The following is a 27309-nucleotide window of genomic DNA, read 5'->3' as shown; positions in this document are numbered from 1 at the left end:
TTTTTTCTGCAAAATAATTGGTCCTTGTACTTAGTTACAATTGCAAGTTCTGTAATGTTTCCAAAATTGTCATCCATTTAAAACTTGGCAGAACACTTGTAGATACAGAAATGCCATTCCCTGACGCTTTGGCTCCACCCACAAACAAAATGGCGCAGTGGCCAATCCCATATGCATACACTCCATTCCATTAAGGACTGTTGACTTGCACTTCCTGGTGGGTTTACTGCACCGCCAGATGCTAATGCATCCATTCTGGAAATAAGAACTCTGACAAGTTTTAATTCCTTCTAAAGATATGTATAGAAGCCATCTATAGTTTAAAGCTATAAATGTTTCGGCAAAAAGTGAGGCTCCCAGCATATGAAAACATACGATTTGTATCTAGAGTCGGAGGATGAAAAACAACACTTAAAACCACCAAACATTAGGCTACATTAAGTATTTGACACTCGAGAAGAGTGAGATGTAGTATTTACTCGTTCTCTTAAAGGCTAAATTGTAGGATTCTGAATTTAGGGAAGCAAAATCTCAGTAAAATAGGTTTGCACGTTTTTTATTTTCTTTCCATGGGGCACTCCCTGGAATGGAAGAGCTAAATAAAGGTGGACCTATGTGCTGAATAGGAAATTATAAAAAAAATCTCACTAATATTATGTGCACTTAGGTTTGCTTGCAGGTTTCAAAGATACAGGTTATTCTTCTGTAGGAACAAAGAGTGGGACGACCTGTAACCACATTTATGTGTACTTAAATTGTCAGAGTGGGCCATCCAAAAGTATCATATCTAGTACTCCATCACTGCTAAATTCACTGAAATAAATATAACTACATGTTTTGGAAGAACCGCTGTCTGCCTTTTTGTAGCACCACTAATCCCACTGCATTGTGAATCTATAATAGATTCTAAACACAAGCCTCAAGAGGGATATTGTGGAGTTCTGATGACCGCGTCATTATTTTCTAATTCATAGCTTGCCATGGAATTGTGGCAAGATCTGAAAATATTTACAGCAAGCCTTGATATAAAGGAATTGTATTTGCTGACAGTGTTACAATGTAATGCCAATGTTCTAGTACAGCTTACCCTGGAGAGACCACATTTTTTAATATTTGTTTTGAAGGAAAGTAATACCTTCATCGAAGATTCGACTGTTGATCTTGGGTGAGTCTTCAAGCTTCAGTGTCTGCGTCACTTGAGCCATGATACCGTACTGATCCCTGTAACAGAACAGAGGACACAATTTCCTCACGTGTTTCTCCAAGTACAATGGCGCGATCATTTTAAAACATCATTGACTAAAAAGTGTGTCGGATAACTTTGACCAACTTCTATATGCTAATCCCTTTCCTGCAAAACTCATTGCTGATCAGGTGTTGAGTTCCCAAAAGTGAAGTGCCACTCAACTCTGCATGATATGTTCAGTACTTACCTTTTCCCGAAAGTAATCTTTTAGGGGAAGGTGGATGAATCTCTTGCTAATACTAAGAAAGGCTGGGAGCGTGTGAACTGCTGAGAAACTGTGTTGATCACCCTACAATGCTATAGTTCCAAGTGGGACAGCAAAATATGGAAGGAGGGTTTGAACGTTTGAGAGGCTCCCATCAATAACTTTCCATGAGGAAAGCTTCTTGCCAATCGATTGGTATTTAAAAAACATGAGTTTTGCAAGACCGAGTTAACATCTTTTCTGAGCAGAAAAATATTGAGTAATAAAAATGGCGCCAAAGTTGGGACTTCTGGCAAAACCTTGGCTTCTCAATCACTAGGTATGTGTAGAAGAAGAGGAATAACTTGAAGTATAGATTTTGTCTTCTGAAGGACAATATTATAAGACTATATTTTAAAGAAGAGTATTTAGTACTTACACAGTTATTTATTGATAGTATATGGACACGTGTTTCATTATAAAAATTTTAAAAATCGTTTTATATAGCGCAAACTAGACCGAAGGTATCAGGGTGCGTTACCTGAGCACCAGTTCTGTTGCAGACAGTCCCATTCATTTTTGTTAGTCAAAGGGAGATTAAGGGATTTGCCCAGAATGACAGGATGTTGAGCTTCCCTGCCGAGACTCGAACCCAGTTCCCTAGCTTCGAGGTCGACCGCTCTAGCCGTTGGGCCACATCCTCTCCCCAAATACATATATCGGCAATTCACTTAATGATAATCTTAACTAACGGAGATACCCTCTTTGCATACACGTGCATGCATATAAATGTTATTAGGATATTAACATTTAAGGCATGTAAACCTATGGTCCCTAAATAGGTTTTTCTCGATAGCCTGCAATCAATCTACACGGTGGGACTCCATAATAGGTCCACAAGTTAGATTAATTCTATTTACATTTGTCTTACCCTGAAAATATAGGCTGGGTCCGGCCTTCCTGGACATGTGCTGTACACAATTACTTTAGAATGTGCTACGGAGCAGTAACATTTCCTAAGCAGGAGCATGCCTGAATCCCCTGGTCGCATGGGTGACCACCGTCACTGCACAATTACACCTATGCATGTGAATGACAGTAACTGGCTGAAATGCCGTTAAAAGCTAGATACTGTAATACATCCTAGAAAACGTCACCTACGATTACATCATTTCCTGTTGGGACCTACTTGTGTGAGAAGGGCAGGTAGAGGTGCTTCTCTGTGCAAACTGCTTCCGAGACGTGTTTCCTTTTTGAGTCAATGTTGTACTGGCAAGACTGTCTGCTGCTGAGCAGTGAAGACAAGGGGGTGTTCTGTAAAAATCGGAAAATGCAAATGAATTATTGTTCTGGTCATGCCACTAAAGATTTAAACAACTGAAAAGTAAATTTTAATCCCGCAAGTATTAATGAATCTCCTGTTATGTTGGATTAAAGATAAATGAAACCAAAATAGTGCCCGGGAAATGAGAAAAGGCAGAAGTATCAGCACTAGAGAGAGCAAAAGGACTGCAGGTGGGGGCTGTCGTTCTCTCCCAAACATATGGGGAAGTGCTTTCGCGTGCGTTATTTGTTTTGCATTAAAATCAGTGAATTTAACGAATTCTTGTCGTGAGAACACTCTGAAATGTAAATTCATATTATCCTGACCACACCATGTCCCTGTGAAAAGCAGGTCTGCAGTGCTCCAACCCTTGCCAGGACATTGTGATTCTAGACACATTGTGAGGTGCAATGCCTTATTGAACCAAGCAAGAACGCAGAGAGCGGGATTCTGGGAAGCGAAACAATATTACAACCCTTGAAAACAATCACATTTTGGAAGAGCAGAAACACTGGCCTGGATGTGGAACAAAGGTTTTCAGACAGAAAGGTCAGCGCGGCTCTGACGGCAGATGGTGCAGTGAGGTGTCACGCGGGCCCGCCAAGTTACCGTCCGATGCATTGCTTACCAGTCCTTTGACGAGAGCCAGCGGGCTGACGTAGTCCCTCAGAGGTGCGAACTGATCGCACGTCTTCAGATTGCGCTCGACGGTGACCTCTGTCGCTGTTGCGCCTTTCTTGTTCTTGAACGTCACTTCGCTGGGACACTTTCCAAAAATGGTGTCCTGCAGACAGATCACAGGCGGACATTAGTACAACCAACGGCGTAAAGCAGAGGCAGTTATTTAGAGCCATTCTTTTCCTGCGCGCGCGCGCGCATGCCGCTGTATGTTAAGCGCTGCGATTTCATGAGGGAGGAAGGGCCTTATTTATAGGGCCTTGCGGCACTTTTGCACCGCCGTTGCGTCACTTTTTGTGACGCACCAGCAGCGTAAAAATGCGCCATCTTGTAAATAAGCCCCCAGATTTTTCTGACTTGTAAGTGAAACCTAGGCCCTGATTACGAATTGTGCGATCCCACCAGAAACAATAACTTAAGGAAGTATGCCGCCTAGGCCCACAGCGATACCCCCGGTGTTTCTTAGCCCACTAGTTCCAGGCCCAGAGACACCAGGCCCAGCTTCACCCGACGGGAATCAACACCGGGGAAACAACTGCAGGGACAGAAGCTGCATGCGTAAACACAGTTCGGCTTGACCAACTGTTCCTATCTGCCTTATCCAGGGGCGTGGCTCGTCGGTATGTTTGGCATATATTACAGGTTTTTGTGAATCATATGATAAAACATGCATCTTCACAATGTAGGGGTGTTCCTCTATGCATACATTGCTACATTTCTATATAAATTTCCTTCTATCAAATAAGTCTTTCTTTCCTGGTTTGTTGCATGTTAACATTAACTTTCAGAAACGATTTCTTTACATCATACAATAAACCTAAGCCCTAGTTCCAGGTTTCGAAGAGAAGTTGGAAAGTTTGCACAGGAATCTGAATTCCAGCTTTTGTAGGAAACCCTGCACCCCTGCAATTTCCCCCTGGTAGATTTCAGCAGGTCAAGCTACCGTAATATATCTGGGAACGTGCTTGAAGGAAAAGCAAAATTTGTGGAATTCAGTAAACTAGGTAAAGATTCCTCGGTTAATAACACCTCTATTCCGGCCAATGTATGACCTGGGCTTGCATATCTCTGTGTGTGTGTGTCTTTTTAAGAGTCCTTACCATGGAAGCCGTGGTCTGAGCTTCTTCCTTCTCCGCTGGCACAAGCAGTGCTGAAATGATGCCCCTCTTAATGTTGAGGACATTGACATCTTCACCTTTGTCGGGGTACAGGAGCACCTGCTCGCCGTCAGGGACACTGAACTTCAGCTCATAGCTGGCAAGACAAAGGGAAAGGAAAGGCATTGGTCTCTGTGCAGGGGCAGCGCGTCAGCCTTGAAAGGGCCAGTGCGTGAGTTCTGTTTTTTGGTCGTGTGGACTGTGATTGGAGCTGGAAGAGTCATATTGCTGGAAAGGCCAGTCAAACACTGTGCAGGGGTATAAAATACTATGTTTTGTGATAGCTCTTTCTAAGCCACATAGTGCATTCACTTCCAAAAAGTCCATGTTGGGGCTAGATCATGAGCCAGGAAAATGGCCGTTTGGTTTTGAGATCACCCCATAAAGCAGCATCAGCGGAGGAGCATCGCCTCCCCCTAGCCCCCCACCCACTGCCAGTAGTCAAATAATTATAACAATGATAAACACTTGTGTATTATCGTTTTATTTTTGCTCGCAGAGACGAGACTTGGGGGCGGGGCCAGTGGGATGACAGTCACTAGAGGGAGTGTTTTGCACTGTTGTCAGTTTGCATGATGGTTTAGCAGGCAGTCTCAGGACTGCCAAACCGTCATGCGCACTGAAGGTCTCTCCAACCCGAGTTGCATTGCCGGGTTGTAGAGAGCAGGCACAGACTCCCAGTCTAACTGGGGGCGCAAATCGAGGGTGCTCAGGCCATTCTTAACAATCCTAGCAGCATGAGAGCAGCGTCAGGATTGGCCGCAGTGGACTCTGGGAACCTGTGCCTGCGGTGGAGAGCAGTGCGATGCGGCAGGTTTGTTTTTTGATTTTCTTTGTCTTGTCCCCCTTGCTCTGCCACCCTATCAAGGCACCAGCCGCTACTGCGATACAGACGTGCATCCGCTGACCCAACAGCTGTTTCTGCACAGAAATGATGCCTGGTGAAATCAGGAGAATATCTGTGCAGAAACGGACCTGGATATTGGACTCCATATGCCAAAATCTGCCTCTTCATTTCTAGACCAGCGTGTTAGCATTCGTTCTGGGCCCACAAAATTGTTATTGCTTGGTGCAGGAGTGGAATTACCAGCCTGAGCCAGTGATTCCTGCTCTGGCAATTCCAGGACCCCTCGACCATGAAACTTGTAATCTGACTTTTACAATGCGGTAATATGTAAGCACTTAAAAGACAACAAAGCGGGACATATGAGTACTTTACATGTCACAAAAATGTATCGTTTAGAAAAATCATAAAAATATTTCTCCTTTTATTTTGAATAGAGACACATCCATGGAATTCTCATATGTTGTTTTTTTGCTGTAGAATGTGGCAGAAATATGTTAGAGCCTGAACATGGCATTAAAGACAGTGATACCAAGAAAAAACCCTACAACGCAATGCTAAATTTGGCAATTACTTTATTTGACCTTTTTATACTGCAGGCCACAATATCATTGCCTCGCAGGAATGGTGCAAGGATTTTCTGTGCTCCAGCCAATATATAATTTTGCTGTTGGAATGCTCCATGTGGCACAATTAACAATACCCCTTTTCTCTTAGATGCTCCCAATATGTGGGAGGCTGCTTTGAGAGGCAGATGGGCTGCCATCATTCAATCATGAACACCTACATTCTCTATTTCAGTTGAACCCTCCTGCAGCGTGGGGCTGCTTTGAAATGTTTTGCCAGGGCTGATTTTGAGTTACAGTTCAGCCAGATGTCTAATATTTGGCACGACATACTAGAGCTAAGACTGCTTTCTTACCACGCTTTATAGGTATGCTCGTGTTGTGACTGATGCCAAACTACAACAATCTGGGAGTGTGTGATCGATGTAGAGTTCAGTACTGCCATGTTATCATTTGTTATGTTGGTTATGCTGAACAGTTGATTGCAGCAATGTGTTTTGTGTCATTGTTACTTCACTTTCATCATCCACTAATGGTCAAGAAGACCACCAGGCCACACGTTTTCTGTAGCTCATGCAGTGCTAAATTTGAGCCAGTGGTTTCTGGTGCTTGGCATCAGCTCTTAATTGTCAACACCTGTGCTTCTGACAGTCTGCCACAAGGTGGCGCTGTCTTGTTAATTTAGAATGACAACAAACAGTCAATTATTAATTCAAAATACATTAAATATAGCTATAACCTGCCACACAAGCCATTCTTATAGCTTTGGGATCCTGGACTAATCTGAATTGTCACACTTGTAGAAGTGTGATGGTTAGTAATTGAGTTGTTACTATCAGGGGCAGAGCTGGCAAGGGCAGTGTGTGATGCAAGCTCCTGACCAGAGCTTCGGCACTTACTTTGTTTTACAAATTAAGCACTGAGTTCATGGGAGACTCTGTGTGTGTGGGAAGACTCGATGTGTGCTGGAAACATTCAGTGTGTGCTGGAAAGACCTGGGAAGACTCGGTGTAAACTGGAAAGACTCTAAAATACGATTTGAAAGACTCGGGGGCAGATTTACAAGCCACTTGCTCCACTTTTTGTGTCACTTTTCCCATGTTAAAAGTGACGCAAACGTGGCACATGGGGCTTGTGAATCTGCCCCTCAGTTTTTGCTGGCCATCTTGCTGCACTGTGGGAAAGGAAAAGAGCAGGAATGCACCGTATTTAACATGATACGGACTATTCCTGTCCTTGCCTTGTGCCGGCGCGCAATGTGCTGCTTAGCGCCGACGCAGGCACCCTTGTGGCATGGTGCAAGGGTGCCTGTGTTGCAGACAGGATTGTTTTTGTGCAGGTAGGTGCACCTTCTTGCACAAAACCAACCCCCTGAGGCATTTACCTCTTTCTATACGTGCTGCATTTCCCACACAGTTTCTGCAGCACACATGGAAAGAGGAACAAACCAGGAGAAATAAAGATATTTCTCCTCTTTACACCTCCCCTGGGTAGAAGTAGCATTTTGACACATTCCCAGTTCTATCAGTAATGGTAAATGTGGGAATGTGCCAAAATCCATGGGTTCCACCCATGAAACGCCTCCCTGGGGCAGAGTAACGCAATGCAGCGATTTACGCAGCATTGCGTTACTCTCGATTTATCAAGTGTTGCAGGGCCACACAAGGTGGCCTTAAGCGGCTTGATAAATCTAACTTAGTAGTTGCGTCGCCCGTGCACCCTTTTGCGTGGCATGAGGGTGATACAACTCTTTGATAAATATGCCCCTTGGTGTGTGCAGGAAAGACTGTGTGTGATAGAATGACTCGGTGAGTATTGGAAAGACCCAGTGTTGTGCGGGAATGGACTTCACAGGTTTGAATACCGGTAGGTAAAAGTCAGTGTTTTGTTTTTACCAAAGACCATATGAGTGTCAGTAAGTTGATTAATACTAAATGCTGCATCTTAAGCAGTGCTTTATTTGCAACAAAACCATATGTGCCTGAGCCCAGGCTGTTTCTCAGAAGGCTGCAGCAGTTTACACCACCCACTGCCCCTGCCAACTCTGCCAAACCCCAGTTCCAGAGCTGCCTTCTAACTATCGCACTCATACAAGGGTGACGTTTGGGACTGTTCCATGCCACCTCGAGCCATTAAGACAGACTAGACCTCATAGTTTCATTATGGCGTTTAAGTATATGAGAGTGGAAAAAGATGGCGATTTTAAATCGTCAGACAGCGCCACTATGTGGTGGACTATCATAGTTAAGTGCCACTGTTCCCTGCTCACAAAAGTTAATCACTCTGTAAAAAATCCGCTGACAGTTGACTTGGTAGGAAGCAATGGCTCCTCTGCGCTGCCAGCGCATGAAGCGCCAGTGTTAACACTCTCAGGGTTCAGCACAAAAAGCATGTTTCAGTTTTGCTTACTTGGAAAGGGCGCTGGAAAATTCGTCTGAGTTCTTAGCCCTCCTCAGTATGGCCTTGCCCTCGGCGTTGACCCCGACAACCTCCCGCAGTGTGCACTGGTTGACCCGGAGGATGAAACTGCACAACTGGGGGACTTCCAATTCCACCTGAGAATAAAGCATGTGAATGTCAGACACAACTTGGCATCAGCCCACACTAGGCACCAGCAGAGCAGAGACACTGGCTCATGCTCTGATTGTAATCATTCCCCGCCACATTGCCTCACCTGTTCAATGACTGCCTCCATAATAATAAGGGGGCATATTACCAAGAAACGGCGTTAAAATTATCGCCGCTTTAGCGGCAGAAAACTGCTGCTAAAGTGGCAATAATGGGCTTGATAATATGCCCTTGAGAATTCCAATAGAAGCCCATGTTCTGGTGTCAACATGGGCTTCTATGGGAATTCTCTGCAGCATATTATCAAGCCCATTATCGCCATTTTAGATAATATGCCCCAAAGTGTCTTTGATGCTATATTTTGATTTGTGTACCAAGTGCTGTGCAGATGATTGACTTTCACACCACATCACATCAGACTGAGGGGCATATCCATGTTCTGGTGTCAACATGGGCTTCTATGGGAATTCTCTGCGGCATATTATCAAGCGCATTATCGCCGCTTTAGCGGCAGTTTTCTACCACTAAAGCGGCGATAATTTTAACGCCGGTCCTTGATAGTATGCCCCCTGGTCCTTTTCCACATTTATTAGACACACATGCCCCTCCTAGATGTACAAAAGTCTCAGCTGGTTACACGCCAGCATGTGATGGTCAACAGAAATGACTGCATCATGGACGAGGTGCTCGTCAGTGATCCTACTGAGGAACAGAGTACACGGGGGCAGATTTACAAGCCCCTTGCGCCACTTTAACATCATTTTTAACATGGGGAAAGTGAGGCGAAAGTGGCGCAAGGGGCTTGTAAATCTGCCCCACGGGTTCTAAATTCAACTTCCTTGTGCGTCTAAAAACTTGAGCTATTGGGCAAACCAGTGACCCTGGGGCAGTCAGTTTCTCTCTCGGCTTTATCTACTATTAAATGTAAACGCTACATAAACAACTTGCATTTAGAAGCCTCCAATGGGAAATCAATCTTGCGCACAGGACTGCAGTGTGTGACTTAAGGCACTTGTTAGTACTGAGCATATGGTTCCCAGTGATTTGATGAATGCTACTGTATTAATAAACTGAAAGTCACAAAGTGACAGCATGTCTCATGGGGGTTCCTGAAGTGCAGTATAATTTGTAAAAATATTTGAAGAATTTCCAGTTTCGTTAAGATTTTGGCAAACCACAAAGTGTACGTGTCAACTGGTGCAGGTTTAACATTTTGAACATAAGGTCTGCCAGTCTGCTAGTGGGATTTCCTGTCTTCTTACCTTACAACTGATCTTAGAGCCGCTTTGTGAATCTGCAGTCCCGGGCACACCATTCGAGGTTTCAGCTTCATAGTTGTATATGTATTTTCGCAAGTGTTTAAACCTAGTTGCATCTTCTAAGGAGTACAAAATAGAAATATGTTTAGACTTCCACTGAAAGAGCAACACAGTAATTATTTTGAATAAAACAATAACCAATAATAGAAAGAGCAACATTGCTTTGATTTGAATTGCGAGCAATACCGTGATGCACCTGCAGAGGGCGCTCGGACATTAGATCAGAACAGCAAGTGTCTAGTTGTGGCCGGAGCGCCAACTCACCGCACACTTTGCCCTCTTGCTCCGGTGCAAGGAACAGTGTGTTACAATTCCAGTTATTCAGGTGCGCGCTTGCGTTCATGACAAAGGTTAAACACACAGTCCACATCGCCTGATTTGCACTGAGATTGCTGTCAATAATTTATTATCTATGTTGTTTTCAGGGCTCAGAGTTTTTTTCAAGCGTGCTGTGTTTTCTTCGACCTCTGTAATTTTCAGAGTTTCCTGGTTTAAAAACCTGTGTGGTTACCATGCAGAATCGTCGGTGCACCACGGTGCTGTTAACATTGTATTTTTTGTCACTGCCCGTTGCTCCAACCTTTTCTGTTTTAGGCTGAAGTTTGTCTCTCGGAAATAGGGTAGTTTTAAACGTGTTTAGAAACGTGAGATGGCAAATACATTTTTCAATCATATGCTGTCACTGCGAATAAGACATTTTAACCACAGTCCCAAAAAGTTTTGGGGAAACCCACTTGAGATTCGTTGGGTAGGCCTTTCGCGCATGCGCGCGCATTCGCATGGCACCCAGTTTGGAATGGGTGACGGTGACACCACCTTGGGCAGCTTTGAGGAATGTTCTGTGCTTTACGCACCAAGGATTGTAACCCAGGCCCCTGCGTGCACGGATGGGGAGCAGTCCTTTAGGGGGTTCCATCAGGCTAAGGCCAATCAGTGGCGCAGCTAGACCGGACCGCCTGGTGCCGTCTCTGCGTGTGCCACCTCGCGGAGGACTCATTGCAGACAGGGTGTGGGGTGTGCTGGCGAGTCCATGGATTGCGACCTCACACCGGCACCGCACTGAAGAGCGGGGGGTGGGGTGGTGACGACTGTCTCCATGAGACGGCCGGCAAGAGCTGGGGGAGGCCACCGCCCCAAAAAATCATGCTGCCCGGAACGGACCGCACCCCACCCCTTGCTACGCCACAGGCCAATGAATATGTGTGAGATATGGAAGACTTAGAAGCCCCTTATTAGGTTATGCAGAGGGGCCCCATCATCTCGCGTTGTGCAACTTTGCACCACGAATCAATGGACGTCATTTAGTGGTTCCGAGGGGTAGCCGCTGCGACCCATGGCTTGCCTCCTGCAACCCCCAGCACTGTCCCTGCGACCCCTGACCTCTGATGACATGAGTTAACCTGGAAAGAATCATTAATTGTTCCAAGTGGTGTGGATCGTCTCCATGCCGCCCGCTGCCCCTGAGCGGGTGCAGAGAGTAAACATGAAATATAGGCAAGAGAAGGAGAGAGAAAAAGAAAGAGTGGCGATAAAGGTAAAAGGCTTTGAGGCAAAATAAGGGTAAGGTTACAAAAGGAAGAAAACACTACAGAGAGATGGGTGAGAGATCAAGAGACAAACACAGGAGGATGCATGTTTGAGCGAGACAAGGAGGGATGAAAGAGACACCGATAATACTGCGACATAGACAAGTGAAAAAGGACTGATAAGGGAGTAGGAGAGGAGGGAGAAAGGTGAAATAGAGTGGAAAAAGAGACAGAGCAGGTGAGAAAGGAGATCAGTGAGAGAGGGGAAAACGTGTATTAGAAGGAGAACAGTGAGAAAGACACAGTTAAGATAGACAGGAGCGGTGAACAAGAGTCAATAACAGCTGAGAAAGATGTGACAGGTAATAGAAAAGTCGGACAGATCACAAACAGCTGAGGGGAGGGTGACAGCATGTCTAAAGTGATATGACTTCATTTCCTGTGATGTTATTGGGGTCAAACGATATGATGTCACTTCCACTACCCTGGCATTTTGGTGAATCAACGCCCAAGCACGAATTTGGGGGGTGGAAAGGGGGGAGGAAGGCTTCTGAAAATCTTGCCCTGTTTCCAGATTCGTTAAGTGCCTCCGTTCTGTACATCCCTTTCAAGTGTAACAGTCGCTCGTGGGGCCACTGGGATCAGATATGGGTTTTCATTTCTGACTCTGTGGCGTAGCAAGGTCAGGTGATTCCCGGTGCGAAAATGTCTTGTCACCCACCCCGCCGTGGGGAGTTCAGCTGCGTTTCGCTGCGTTTGTTGACTGAACTAAAAAGTTTCAATACGTACATATTTTTGCCATTTTGTCACCCCCCCCCCCCCCCTCAGTGATGACACCCGGGGCATCTCCCACCCACTGCACCCCCCTTCCTACACCGCTGCTCTGACCCCTGTTTTCCTCATTGCTTTTAGAAGTATCTTGACTTTTTTCCAGGAGATTAAAAAACATTCTCCGATTTTTTTCTTTTTTTTCTCGGATTGCTCACGCTTTCACTATGTCTGTCATTCTCTGCCTCTGTTCACAATTTTCCTCACACTCTTCCACAGGCATTGTTCTTATACTACACTCGTCCTCTTATTTTTAATCCTGTTAATGTAACCCTCACGCTTATACATGCATCTTAACAAAGTTTCTCCTGTGTTTTTGTACTTTCTAGTCAGTTTTTGTAAAAAGAACAAAAGTCGCATAAAGACTACTGTGGCGCTCCCTTTGTATGTATAATCTATACGTGTCCTCCTCAAGCAAGTACAAACGAATACATATCCATGAAAATGAATGTTCACTCTACCCAGAGACGGACTGGACTATCGGAAAATGGGGAGTACTGTGACAGGAAGTGAAAGGATAAGAGGGCTGGGACAGAGTCAGTCATATGTCAGGTGATCATGACATATGACTAACATTGCCAGCGCCCTTTCATAGATCCCCGTCTTGCAAGTCTAGCGGTTTTCATATGGCCCAATCTCGAACAGTCTGACGCCCTCACAGCCCTGAGGCTAGGCCCGAACGCCAGGCAGGCCGCTCTTAGCCCACAAGGACTCTGGAGCCCCTCACTAATGAGGCTAAGTTCAAACTCCAGAACGGGCCTTTACTGAGGCTAGGCCCAAACGCCAGGCAGGCCGCTCTTAGCCCACAAGGACTCTGGAGCCCCTCACTAATGAGGCTAAGTTCAAACTCCAGAACGGGCCTTTACTGAAGCTAGGCCCGAACGCCAGGCAGGCCGCTCTTAGCCCACAAGGACTCTGGAGCCCCTCACTAATGAGGCTAAGTTCAAACTCCAGAACGGGCCTTTACTGAGGCTAGGCCCAAACGCCAGGCAGGCCGCTCTTAGCCCACAAGGACTCTGGAGCCCCTCACTAATGAGGCTAAGTTCAAACTCCAGAACGGGCCTTTACTGAAGCTAGGCCCAAACGCCAGGCAGGCCGCTCTTAGCCTACAAGGACTCTGGAGCCCCTCATTAATGAGGCTAAGTTCAAACTCCAGAACGGGCCTTTACTGAAGCTAGCTCAAACCCAAGACACTCTGTTATTCACATACAACTCATCTGCAGGTCCCCATGAATGGAGATGAGTTCGAACCCCTCATACAGTCAGTGCTGAGATGGGCTTGCTACCCTGTGCCACTGACTGCAAAATAATAAAAGTAAAAATGAACTGCACCCCATTCTTTGGACATTTTCGATCATCCTTACATTATTGTGGAAGCAAAGTGCTTTCCCCATCTGTCAATGTTTCTGCCCCTTAGCGTTCTACAGGGAGGGGTATACCTCGCTGCATCCACCACTCATTTCACAAAGACACAATGTTCACACTGGAAAGGGAGAAACACCAGCATCCAAACATCTCTTTTTTTATGGACTTCGGAAAATGGCGAGCCCAAAAAATGCATATTATTTACAAACAAACGAATGAAGTACTTACTTAAACAGCTTGGATTTTGATTTTGCACTCCGTCATCTTCTGCAAAAAATAAAATAAAAACACAGGTATTAAAGAGTTTATCGTAGCCACGAGGTCTTTGTTGTGCACCAATCATAGATACAACTATGTACAGAATGCCACATCCTTCACCTATAAACGGAGACTGCGAACGTGTTGTTTTATTTTCCATGTATATATATATATACGATGAATCCACGGCACCATAGGCAACTTTAGATTGCATTGTAGCAGATTAAAATACTTACATTTTGTGTGGAACAATGTAAACATTTCCTTCCAATAGATTGCGCTGCCTGCCATTCTTCCCTCTAAATGGCAAAGCCTCTCTCTCCTGCAACCCCCTGCACCCCAATTCATCATTGTTGATGGACACAAAGATATCCCAGCACATACAGCGGTGGCACCATCACGGCATTCCCCTATTGACATTCCAGTTGACGTCATTCCCAGGGATTCTACTGGAACCCGTTGCTGACATATGGTTTCTGGCCACATATTCTATGGCTCCCGAGAACCCTCTGGTTAGTTTCAGTTTTCACTTCCAAGTGGTTACTGGGGTTTAATATCAGCCTTGGTTTCAGCTACTACTTGTATTTGACCAGTCGAACTTCCCTTTTTTCCATGGGCACGTACATTGCGGTGCCCAAATACCCATTCGCTGAGCAGCATGCAGCAGAAACCATTTATATTTTGGAAACTGGGATTTCCACCAGGGTCTGGGACTGTGTCTGATGCAAAACAACAATGGAATATGAAGCACAGCCACAAACGGGCAAAGGGAGACATAGAGAGTCAAAGGAAAAGAGCAGGGCGAAGAAACAGTACAATAGGACAGATTAAGACCATGCCAACACAAATTGAACAATTTTAAAAAGTCCCAAACTAAGCGGGAAGTATGTTTAAATTGTAGCATACACCATGTCCGAAGAACACTTGTTTGAGTACTTCGACCGTGTCAGCTGAGCCATGACAGAGAGCACAAACCCACGGATGTGTGCACATTTTGAATTAGTCTCTAAAGATCTCACCACGGACGCAAACATCGCTTTACCCTCAGCCCCTCGGAAGGCTGCGGTGTCAAGGCCTCTTGCCTCTTTATTGACATGCGATCAGGGCTGACGTGCACACAATGTCAGGCTCAGAAATATGGGCTTTGGAACCTCTTTATTGACGGACTCACACAGACTCTTCAGGCACAAATATTGATATTGGGTCGGTTTACCCAATGTGGAAATGTGCCTGATAGATGTTAGTCCTCTGTGTGCAGTTGATTTTTGACTTGTTTCGGGTTCACAAAGAGCCCCCGGCACCTGATATAAATCTAATCGAATTCGCATGATTGAGGCATGCTGCAGCCCACCAGGTGCCAATTCTCCACCCATACATTTGCAGCAGCAAATGCAGCTTTTCCATGGGGAGGATACTTTTCTTGGTGGAGACACCACTTCCTCTAATCCCTTATTCTGGCACTTGTGGTTCTCCGCCTACATCTACAGGCCAATCTAGAAACAAACAGAGCTCACCGCAAATTCTCAACATCTGATAGTGGCGATTTTGCAATTCTGGCAGATCTTTTTGCATTCAAAAGTGCACCATCAAAGAGCAAAATGTTACCAGTTTTGAATCGGTTTTTTCTGCTTCTAAAAGCCACTTTGGTGTTCTTTAATGTCAGCCAATCAGTTTTGTTGCTTCTTGTAACCCAACCACGGTAGATTCTGCTGCTACTGCTGTCATGCATGTATGCACGTATGTGTGTATGTGAAAGCACGCTCCTGGGCCTGCAATAGCTACACAAAACATCTGCAATACCAGTACGTCTGCATAGGTCTTAGAAAGATTTTGAGTTGACATATTGGTGTTCATTCTAGCTAATCATATACCTCTTTCCTGGGAAGGACATTTTCCTTCCCAAAACTAAAGTGAGTGCAACAATTGAGTGCAAAAATTATATTTTCATAACTGAATGTAAAGTGTGCAAGAGCTTATGATCTTGTAATTTATTTTGTAGGAGTAGCAGCCTTCTCTTGCAAGCTTTTGGAGTTTCCATAGTCTTCCTCAGAAACATCTCTGTCACTCAAACTGTATTTACTCAATATAGGATGTTCGGTTTTTAACAATATCTTTCATTGTGGTCCTGCTCACATTTTGAGGCGCTCCTGGCGAGAGTTGTTTCTATAGTTCATTCAGCCCTTGAGAGTCCCTTTCCCACTAGTCTCCGATCTCTTTTCACCTGTATAAAGTTGCGTCTTCCAGAACTGGACTCAGTGATGTAGGTGAGGGACAGGCGATGATGCTACCGTGGGAATACAGGCCTCATTTTGCTGCTGGTCATTCCTGTACCTACACTCCTCTTTCATGACCACTAAATCCTCTCCTGGATCCTGGTGATCACTGGTTACTCAACTCCCGCACCATGCTGCTCCGTGGCAAGTCTATCATCTATAGCTTCGCACTTTAGAGTTTTAAACAAATGTCCACAAGCTGGACACCTCTTTCTGTTCTTCTACAGTATATTGATTTTTAATTCCCTCTTGGCAGTAACAACATTTTAGTAGTTAATTGTAGCATCTACGAATAGGCATAACTTAAATACAGTCACTTATCAAGGCAATAAAGCGATCCAAAGTGCGACGGAAGCCCTGCTACACCACACTTATCAGCGCTACACTTATCCGTGCATTTTCTTCCTAAGAGACCACGGCCTTGGTTACACGTTGGAGGTAAATTCCAATCCCTGTTTGCTTAGGCATCAGAATTCTGAGTTTTATTGGACACATCACAGTCTCGAATTTTGGAAAGTCAAATATGGTCAAATATATCACGGGAAAACTTTAATAAATGTAGACTGTGATGCAGTAAGAAGCCGTCCTGTATGTAATTCCCCATTTTGTGAGAAATATGAGGTATTTACCACACCCAATAAATAAAGAGTATCAGTAATTACAAGGTGCACTAGACTGACTAGTTAGTAGTTACTGCCCTTAATCGCCCTTCTACTTTTAGTATCCAGAAAGACACTTTTTGTGTCCTGCCTGTTGGAAGGTGGCGTCTCCAGCCTTAGATGTATTCCACCTGGTTCTCTTGAATTGTCAACCTTCAGTGTTGATCTCTCCGGCGGCTCCCTTCATTATCAATGTGTCAATATCCTTAATGCCTACATTTACTCATATTCATCAGAACAAATATATCAGTCTCAGATTTCTTATTTAACCTGCTCTTGTTTTACATATTTCCTCCTCTCCATACTGCTACATCAACATAATAACAGATATTATTACAAAACTTTTTTTTTAATTCAAGGACTTTAACAGTTTCATGTTTGTTGTGCTGCTCCCTTGACAGTCCTTGCTAATTAATTTTTACTTCTTAATTTAATTTGATTTAGCAAGCTTATATAGAACAATTTTACATAGGCTGTGCTTACAACAGACACTTGCAAGGGAAAGTAGAATACAGCAAAAATAGCCACATTTGCAGTTGCTTATAAAATTACCACATTGTACCGTACGCATAGAGTAGGCGGCAAGCCATTATACATTTTCTGCATTAGATGCAACAGTCATTCCAAAGCCAATAGGTCTAGGTTTCATGTGCTAATGCATGCTGTATAAGCACATTAAACCCAGCAGCAGTTGCTAGAGAAGGCTGAAGCTGCAAAGGACTTCTTGAAACAGTTCAATGCCAACAAATGAGTGGATGTGGCAGGATACACCCAAACAGCCAATAATACTAGGTGAGAGAGTTTACTCCACTGGGTTTAGCCAAGAAGTGATTGACAAACTCTCAAGTCAATGGCTAAAAGAGGCTGTGTTGAAAAAGTCCAATAGTTGAAAGTGGCGAACCCAAATCCCACAATTTGTATTTTGTGGGCAATAGGTCTGTTTGACAGTCGTGCTGTCGAAACGTAGACCTAGAAATAATAGGCCGACATGGGAATTGCGTATGGCAGAGCGTGAGGGGTGGCTCTCAACATACGAGAAGGACAATAAGAGAGGAAGACTCAGACAAAGCAAGCTGAGCAGTACACACTGGCCAAGGTAGAGAGCTTTGAAGACCTCCACATACTGGGAGCAATTGTGGTCTTTTGAGAGAGCGTGATACCAAAGTTACACGATTCAGATCCTGGCCAACCCTCAGTGCTGCACGCCACATTGTCTGTAGTAGGGAGATCAAAGCACACAGCATGCTTCTGCGACTCCCTGTGCCCCTAGACTACTCTTGTGTCTCTAGACTTACTTATCGATTTCCATTACCATTTGGAAAATGATTTCCGATCTCTGGCTTTGCGAGGCAATCCACTGTATACTCTTTTCCTAATTAAGAGTAAAGATGGAAAAAAACCTGATTGAGCGATGGGAGGCAATCAACAGTCTTTGGACGCCGGGGGAAATGCCGATTCCAGAGGAAGGTCTGCTAGCCGAATTTCCCCTACTTATCCGAACTTAGCACTTAAGCCAGGAGTCAAAGAATGTTCCACTGCTGCCCATTTCGAGTCAAGATCAGGCCTAAAGTCTGGCCCAAGGGGCCTGTATTTCATAGCTGACATATCTGTTAGCACATGCATGGGGATGCCTTCATACAGGGAAAATGCAAAAGAAGAAAAAGTGGCAAGGAGGAAAGGATATATATATTTCTCTATTTACAGAGGGAACTGCATATTGCCCTATTAGCAGCACATAGTCCTGTCATCAATTCATGTTCCTTATTCACAACAAAAAAATCACATTCCAAGGACACAAAATTACGTAATTTAATTATCGTAATCTTGATTTAGTTCATCATAGGGAAAGACACAACATATTAAATTTGCCTTAAGCAGAGGAATGGGGGGTTGATGATAGTTACGTTAATATTTTGGCAGAATAATATAAATGATAGAAAACATTTTTAGTTCTATTTTATACTTGGGCACAAAGTAACAATTCAGGAATTAACATATCATGTGGAATTAACATGAATTGAATGATGTTTAGGGTCTCTTTGCCATCTTGTTCCATCAAACAGAAGTTGGACTATAAGCCCCGGGTCCCCAGCTTCAAGAGCAAACCCACTGCCATACGTCGCTCAGGGGCGACCGTTTGTGGCAGAAAGGGCAGGATTCGGGGCTCTCAAAAGAAGTTCTGAGGCAGTGCTAAATTTGGAGAAGGAGTGTAGAAAAACTGTCTTTGTCTTTCTACAGGTATTTGTGGCCGCCATTTTAATCCACACTTTTAGTATTCTAGTTCTTTGCATAAAAAAATCTTTGAAAACGTTTACATTGAAAAACTCGGGAAGCCACTATCCATTGCCTGTCATTTACAGAGAATAAGCCCCCTGCAAAGAAAGCATCGTCGTCATCACCACAAACCAACATGAGAGACGTCATGAAAGACTGCAGAAGCACACCTGGCAGAAACACAGCCCATGCTTATCCTTTGCATTTAGCAACTAGATCAAGGATACAAACTAATCTATATGTTCATACCAGTCAAAAATACTTTCTTCCGATAACAAGAAGTAATGTATTCCGTAGTAGAAAATTGTGAATTTAAAGCCTAGCGCTTAAAACAACAGATGTGTCGATTCTAATCATTATCAAGATGTGTCACCAATAAGTATTCAATTTGGCATCCTTATAAGGATGAGAGCTCGAGGTGTCCCCCCTATATTCGTACTGGCCCGCTATCACACACAGGTGTCACCAGTGAGCAATTAACTCGCTGTGCTATCTCACTGGTTCAGTTATAGAGGCGCACTCAAAAAAGATGATGCCACAACTATTCCTCTGGACACCCTAAGAGCATTTCGAAGCCACAACGACTTTGAGGCGCGCCATGCACAATAAAGAAATGCGTCATAAGAGGAACGGGTGCTTCGAGGCAGGGAGTGGGCGCCGGATACTCACGGGCCAGGGTTCCGCTGTTGATGAGCAGCACCAGAAGCCAGAGCTTGGTGGTGCCCATGGTGAGCCGTGGGAGCGCGGGGGTCCCCAACTCCTCTCACCGCCTAGTGCTTCTCCTGGTCCTCGCTGAGAATGAGCTCACTCTCTTGGACCCGAATTTATATACGCCCGCAAAGCCGCTGAGCCGCTCGTTTGGAAGTTCAGGGCACGTTGCAAAAGGTGCAAAGGTCGGTGTCCTTCCGCGGCAGTGCCCGGGAGGGCCGCGTGCGGGCCCTGAGCTCAGCCCAAGGCACACACCGAGGCACGCGGAGTCTCTAGCAGGAACAGGACTGATAGATCTGTGAGGTGTTAAAAGTTCAAATTGTTGTACCGAAACTATGAAAAGAACTGTATATTACTAAAAAAACCTACTTATTATTGAAGAAAAAAAATGATGCCTCAATCGATGAAAAAGAGCCCAGGCGGCTCGTCAGCGTTCTTGTTATCTGTATCTTGAGATAGTTCACTGAGGTGTCTTTCAGATAAGATCCCAGTGGAACATTTCTCATCGCACGTATATTAACACAATCTAACTGGTCATTTCTTGTCTGTCGCCTATTCGGTTTTCAGCCTAATGTGGGATAAACAAACACGAGTTTGTGTTTTAGGGTTTTAATCGTTATAATGTGCAGTGGGGAAATGCAGTGAGGCCCACAATCCTGACTCTTTCATTTCTCTTTGTTAAGGCCCCTAATGTTTTCAGTTCCAGCAAAAATATGATGATTCCAAGTCCATATTATATACACTGGGGTCACGGGTCACGCAGGGGGTATATATTCCTTTATTAACCAGCACAATGACCAATACAATAGTCACACCGAGGCTTATAACTGTATGCGTACGCCACCTACATAAGGCCCATGCCTCTTAACATCTGATAAATAAATATAAAAAAGTGTAAGACTGCATAATCAGGAGACTCCGCGTTTTGTCCTGTAGAATAATTCCGCAACCAGACTGGGGAAGAAGAAGAGAACTGACCCTTGTCATCATAAACACTGATTTACCAACATGACAGAGGTAGCAGCCCAAGTAGGCCCAATCTGGCTTGGGGTCGCTAGTGTACCCTTCAAAGTGGATAAGGCCAGGAGTTCAGACTGCACTCTTCCTATTGGAGCATGACCGTGCTTATTTGCATATCGAGGTGGCATGGTACACTAGAAAACCATGGACTGGAATGTGCCCCAGTAATAACCAGTGGCTAAGATTAATTTAAGTATAACATCCATTACTTTTTTGTTTTTCTCACAGGTAGCAGCAGTGTCTTTCTGCATCCTGCGACCACTTTGTGACATCACTGGCCTAACCCCTAGTCCTCCCCACGTCGAACAGCCTCCATTTTACTGCTGTGGTATTATGGAAGATCAAGGAGTGGAAACCACTGGCGGCCCTCTTGAGGCAGCACGTGTTGTGGTACATACTCCAATAACCACGCAGTATTCTTGTAGAAGTAGTTTAACCCCTTCGCTGCTAGGCCTTCCCCCCCCCCCCCCCCCCCCCCCTGCTAAGCCTTTTTTTGGCTATTTGGGGTAGTTCGCACTTAGGCCCCTGTAACTTTTTCACCACATAAGGTATCCACACCAAATTTGTGTCCTTTTCTTTCAACATCATGGGGATTCTAAAGGTACCCAGGGTTTGTGGATTCCCTTGGAGGGGACGCATAAATTAGCCAAAATACAGCTAACTTTTGATTTTTGGAGGCAAAATGGGAAAAAAGTGCTGAAAATGAAAGCGTCTGGGTTTTTCCCTGCAAATGATATCAAAAAAGGGTTTGTGGGGCCGAAAGAACCATTTTCCCAGCTTTTAGGGAATGACTAATTTTTGTCAGAAAATCAACATTTTTTACACAGTTTTGGAATTTTTCTGGGACATTGCCTATTTTTGCTATTTTTTGTGCTTTCAACCTCCTTCCAGTTAATGGTAGAAATGGGTATGAAAGCAATAATGGATCCTGGTAATCTATACATTTTGGTAAAGTAGACAAAATTCTGAATTCAGCAAGAGTCATTTGTGTAGATCCTTCAAGGTTTCTTTATAGAAACTAACAGTTAAATATAGGAAAAATTGAAAATTAGTTGAAAAAAACAGCCTTTTGTGTTTACGTTTTCACCTGTAACTTCTTCTAATTATGACAGCTGTTTGAAAGCAATATGCTATTACATCTGTGGGACCTTACTGGTTGTGGGGATATATAGGACTTGTAGGTTCACCAAAAACAGACGAACCCAGAGCCAAAAACTGAGCAGCGACTTGCAATGGTTTTTTATTATGTACCGGGCATATAGCAATTATTCTGGGAAAATGTATACATGGAAAAATCGGTATGAAAGACACCTATGTATTTCTGAAATGGGAACAAAATAAAGAGTTTAGAAACAGTAGATATTTGCACATTTCCGAAATTGGGAATATTCATACTAGCAGGAGAATTATCGGTCATTTTTCAAAATGACTTCTTTTTTACATATTGTCTTTCATTTGGAAGGCAGAAATGCATTGAAAGTCAATAGATTATAACAGTTGCTTTACAAATCTGAATTACCCTAAGTCTCTCAATAAAAATGGTACCTCACTTGTGTGGGTAGGCATAGTGCTCACGACAGGAAACGGCTCACCACATTTTCACAATGAAAAATTACCCTTTTTTTGCAAAGTGCCTAGCTGTAGTGTTTGAACCCTAGCTGTGTCAGCCCCCCTGGGAAAACTAGCAAATCTATACATTTTTGAAAACTAGACACCAAGGGGAATCCAGGATGGGGTGACTTGACTGGCTCCCACTGGCTTCTGTTACCCAGAATCCCTAGAAAACCTAAATAATTGTAAAAAAAAAAAAAAACACATTTTCCTCACATTTCTGTTGTGGAAAGTTCTGGAATCTGTGTGGATCCACAAATTTACACCCACCCCATGTTCCCCAAAGTCTTCCAAGAAAAATGGTTTTGGAGGTTTATAGATGGCCGATGAGCATGGGGCCAAAAACCCAGGTGACCCCCCTTGCAAAACCAGGTCATTTTGAGATAGGCAATTTTGATGTTGCCTCAATATGTTTTGGGCCCTTGCCTGTCGCGGGTACTTGGGCCTCCCACACGAGTGAGGCACCATTTTGATTGGGAGACCCGGGGGAACACCGGGTGGTAGGAAATTTGTGTCAGCCCGGTGATGCCACAACTTTCCCACACAAAAATGTGTGGAAAAAGTGATTTTTTCAGCTAAATTTTAGGTTTGCAGGGGATTCTGGGTAAGAAAACGTTGGGGGATCCACGCAAGCCACACCTCCCAGAAATCCATGGGTATCTAGTTTTCAGAAATGTATGGGTGTGGTAGGTTTCCCTAGCTGGCCACCGAGCACTGGGCCAAAAACCCAGGTGACCCCCCTTGCAAAACCAGGTTGTTTTGTGATAGGCAATTTTGATGGTGCCTCAGTATGTTTTGGGCCCTTGTCTATCGCGGGAAACTGGGGCCTCCCACATGAGTGAGGCACCATTTGTACCAGGAGACCTGTGGGAACAATGGGTGGTAAGAATTTTGTGTCAGTCTAGTGATGCCACAACTTTCCCACACAAAAATGTGTGGAAAAAGTAATTTTTTTCAGCTAAATTTGAGGTTTGCAGGTGATTCTGGGTATGAAAACGTTGGGGGATCCATGCAAGCCACACCTCCCTGAAATCCCCAGGGTGTTTAGTTGTCAGAAATGTGTGGGTTTGGTAGGTTTCCCAAGCTGGCCGCCGAGCACGGGGGCCAAAAACCCAGGTGACACCCCTTGCAAAACCAGGTTGTTTTGTGATAGGCAATTTTGATGTCGTTTTGGGCCTTTGCCTGTCGCGGGTACTTGGGCCTCCCACGCAAGTGAGGTACCATTTCTATTGGGATACTTGGAGAAAGGCGGGGGTAGGAAATTTGTTGTTTCGTTCTGCAGCGTGAACATTTTGGCACAATAATGCAAGGAAAATGTGACAGACATTTTGAGGTTTGCAGGACAAGAGAGACATCACCATGTACTCCCATGGGTGTTTCGTTTACGACAATATCTACAGTTGGTGGGTTATTCTTAGATGGAATGTACACCTTGGCAGAGAGACAAAAAAGACAAGGATTACTGCACAGCCTTCTATTCCTCAAGCACACACACATACTGGTTGGATTTGGCATGAGGGCAAGTGATGGTTCAGTATATAAAATTTTATAAACAAGAGATTTCCCAAAAATGAAATGCACTGTCAATAATTAAAAGGATAAAAAACTGAACCAGTGACTCGCAGCTCATGAGCTGTAAAGCCACGACAAGGCACCAACCGCTTTACAGGCCATTCATACACCTTTCATACGTGTGTCACATACAAAACCATTCACACCGCCATCCGCGGGCCCAGCACATTACAACACTCACACCAGCAGACAGCGCCATTCAAGTAAACGGCAATGCACCAACCGCTTTACAGGCCATTCACACACCTTTCATACGTGATAAACACAAGACCCTTCACACTACCAGACATGAAACCAACACATTACAACACTCACAAAAAGGGACAAGGTACACCCTGCTTGAGAAAGACAGAAAAGACAAATATTTCTGCACAACCACCTATTTGGCAAGCGCACAGACATACTGGTTGGATGTGGCACGAGGGTGAGTGATGGTTCAGTATATACAGATGTGTATTAACCAGAGATTTCATAAAAATGAAATGCACTGTTAATAATTGAAAGGACGAGAAACTGAACCGTTGACTCACAGCTCGTGAGCTGTAAAGCCACGACAAGGCACCAACCGCTTTACTGGCCATTTATACACCTTTCATACGTGTGACATATACAAAACCATTCACACCGCCATCCGCGGGCCCAGCACATTACAACACTCACACCAGCAGACAGCGCCATTCAAGGGCCCATCACTTTCACACGCCCACATTCCTGACACAGCAACCACACCAGCTCACAGATTGTGTGGAGTGGCGTTTAGCTAGCAGTGTGTGTAGTGGCCAGCAGCAAGTCACTATTCACACACCACCAGCCAAGCACCCGTCCACGCCCACCGCAAGCCAAGCACCCATCCACGCACACCACCAGCCAAGCGCCCGTCAACGCACACCGCCAGCCAAGCGCCAGTCCACGCACACCGCCAGCCTAGCACCAATCCACGCACAACGCCAGCCAAGCGTCAATCCACGCACACCGCCAGCCAAGCGCCAGTCCACTCACTGCCAGCCAAGCACCAGTCCACGCACACCGCCAGCCAAGCACCAATCCATGCACACCATCAGCCAAGCGCCAATCCACACACACCACCAGCCAAGTGCCAATCCACACACGCTGCCAGCCAAGCACCAATCCACACACACCACCAGCTAAGCGCCAGTCCACTCACCACCAGCCAAGCTCCACTCCACTCACCGCCAGCCAAGCACCTGTCCACGCACACTGCCAGCCAAGGTCCAGTTCACGCACACCGCCAGCCAAGCGCCAGTCCACGCACACCGTCATACATGTTTTTTAAACAAGAAAGAAAACCCTAACAAATTGCAACTAAATACAAAACTATAACTACAAAAACAACAGCAGTAATTAAAGACATAATTCTACTGCCAATACACTAAACTGAACAACTATATAAAACTATACAGACCAGGCAGTACACTATTAGACTCATGGTTGCTCCTAAAAACTCTTTTGGGTGTGATACAATCTGAAGCATGTGGGCACACACAGCCCAGGATTAGAAGGACAATCGGCACAGTGCATACGACTCTCCTTTCGCACATCTCTTCGCAAGCAGACTCTACATCTCTTACAGGGATTGGTTTTTTCGGCATGGGAGGAATTAAATCAGGAAAGTGGCGATCTTTCAATCTAGCCACATCCTCTACCACTCCAACTCTAGGAACACTTGCCTGTTCCACAACAACAAGGCTGCCTATCACAGACTCCTGAAACTGAACAAAAGTAAACTTAGACGCAGGAGAACACTTCTTGAACACAACAAAAGCATTGGAAGTTGCTAAATTGAAGAAATGGATGGCCAACTTCTTATACCAAATGTAAGCCTTACGAATAGCAGTGTAAGGTTCCAACCTCTGATCTACTCTATCAACACCACCCATGTGTTTATTATAGTCTAAAATGCGTGAGCGTGTGGGCAGTTAGTAGTCTCGAGACTTCGCATGCGCATTTCTGCCCACGTCATCCTGCTCCACTCTGTGCAAGCTCTAACAGCCAAATAACATAAATGACGTAGGCGGCCATCTTAAAGTGTGTTTTTTTTTATCATGACTTCAGTGCTTGCTTCAATCAAAACAAGCCCTATCAACTAATGTAAATGACGCAAATGACGTCGGCGGCCATGTTTCAATTATTAATCATTCAACACTCCAGCTGTTCATTTTGTGGAAAACGAACCGACTTTACTTTATCGGTAACTTTACCGCATTGTGTTTATTCAACAGTGAGCTACATTCATTGGATTACAGTTTGGTGAGCAACTATCAGCTTGAGTCATAACTGTGAGCCTTTTCCAGTCTCATTTACTTCATTTGCAATTACAATAGTTTTTTTTTTCTTTATGTATTTCTGATTTCTAAGCGCTTCTTCCTAACATCGGGGAATCTGTTCCACAGTGATTCACACACTTCCTGCCTGTGAAACAGTTAGTACTTTCAGCAGATTACTTGTACGTTTGAATAGCAGTTTTACTTTTATTACTGTCGTCATTTCTTTACAGTCATTTCTACGTGATTTCTGCCAATTTTCTTGATCCACAGAGCCTCTTAGTGCCTTTATAATGCAGTCTCAAGGAGCAATCATCTCTACTCCTATATTTTTATCTTCTCGTGGTCCACTTTCCATTGAGTGGGTTGATTGGTTACTCATGTTTGAAAACTATTTGGAGGCTTTGGACGGTTCCGAGTTCAGTGCTTTCAGAAAGAAAGCACTTTTATTGAACAATCTAGGCAAGGAGGGTCAACGTATCTTCAGATATTTGCTTGCAGCCACTTTACCCAATGGTGATCCCATTGATGATGTTTATGTTGAAGCCAAAAAACGCATAGAATGCAGATTTGCTAAAGACATTAACATCGTTATGAATTGCCACAAATGTTACACCCATCATCAAGAGGAGAACCAATTCATTGATGACTTTGTGTCCAAACTCACAGAACTATCTTTAAAATGTAAATTTGGTGCAATGACAGATGAACCGGTCCCTTATCAATTGATTGTTCACTGCAAGTGTAAAAAAACGCAATAACGACTTTGGGTTGCTAAAAATCCTTCACGAAAAGATGCTATTGAGATTGCTAAAGTAGTTGAACAATCTCAACTTTATATGTGTGAATTGGGTAAAAACAGTGACAATAATCCTGATGGTGTATCTGTTGTAGCAAGGGAAGACCTTGATGTTGCAGCTGTATTCAAGTCTGGTAAACCTGTCCAAAGATATAGACAACAATTTAAATCTTGTTACAGGTGCGGTAGTACCTTTCACAATGCTGACTTTCGCAAATGTGTAGCCATTGACAAAAATTGTAAGAAGT

The 27309-nt window shown here is 44.4% G+C and overlaps 1 protein-coding gene across 1 annotated transcript in view; it reads right to left on the bottom strand.

Moving 5' to 3' along the window:
* Positions 1–19929, bottom strand: part of APOB (apolipoprotein B) — a 58293-nt gene extending 38364 nt beyond the window's left edge. The window contains exons 1-8 of the mRNA XM_085610616.1: positions 19739–19929; positions 13834–13872; positions 9830–9945; positions 8409–8554; positions 4533–4686; positions 3383–3538; positions 2620–2744; positions 1136–1221 (exon numbers count right to left, since the gene is read on the bottom strand). Coding sequence (XP_085466742.1) covers positions 1136–1221; positions 2620–2744; positions 3383–3538; positions 4533–4686; positions 8409–8554; positions 9830–9945; positions 13834–13872; positions 19739–19796 — 880 coding nt within the window. The 5' untranslated portion in view covers positions 19797–19929. The remainder of the gene's footprint in view (positions 1–1135; positions 1222–2619; positions 2745–3382; positions 3539–4532; positions 4687–8408; positions 8555–9829; positions 9946–13833; positions 13873–19738) is intronic.
* Between the last annotated feature and the right edge of the window lie 7380 nt (positions 19930–27309).

This window comes from Triturus cristatus, chromosome 6 (assembly GCF_964204655.1).
Source record: "Triturus cristatus chromosome 6, aTriCri1.1, whole genome shotgun sequence".
Taxonomy (NCBI): domain Eukaryota; kingdom Metazoa; phylum Chordata; class Amphibia; order Caudata; family Salamandridae; genus Triturus; species Triturus cristatus.
Note: the sequence above shows the minus strand (reverse complement) of the source record. Positions and strands in the feature narration are given on the sequence as shown.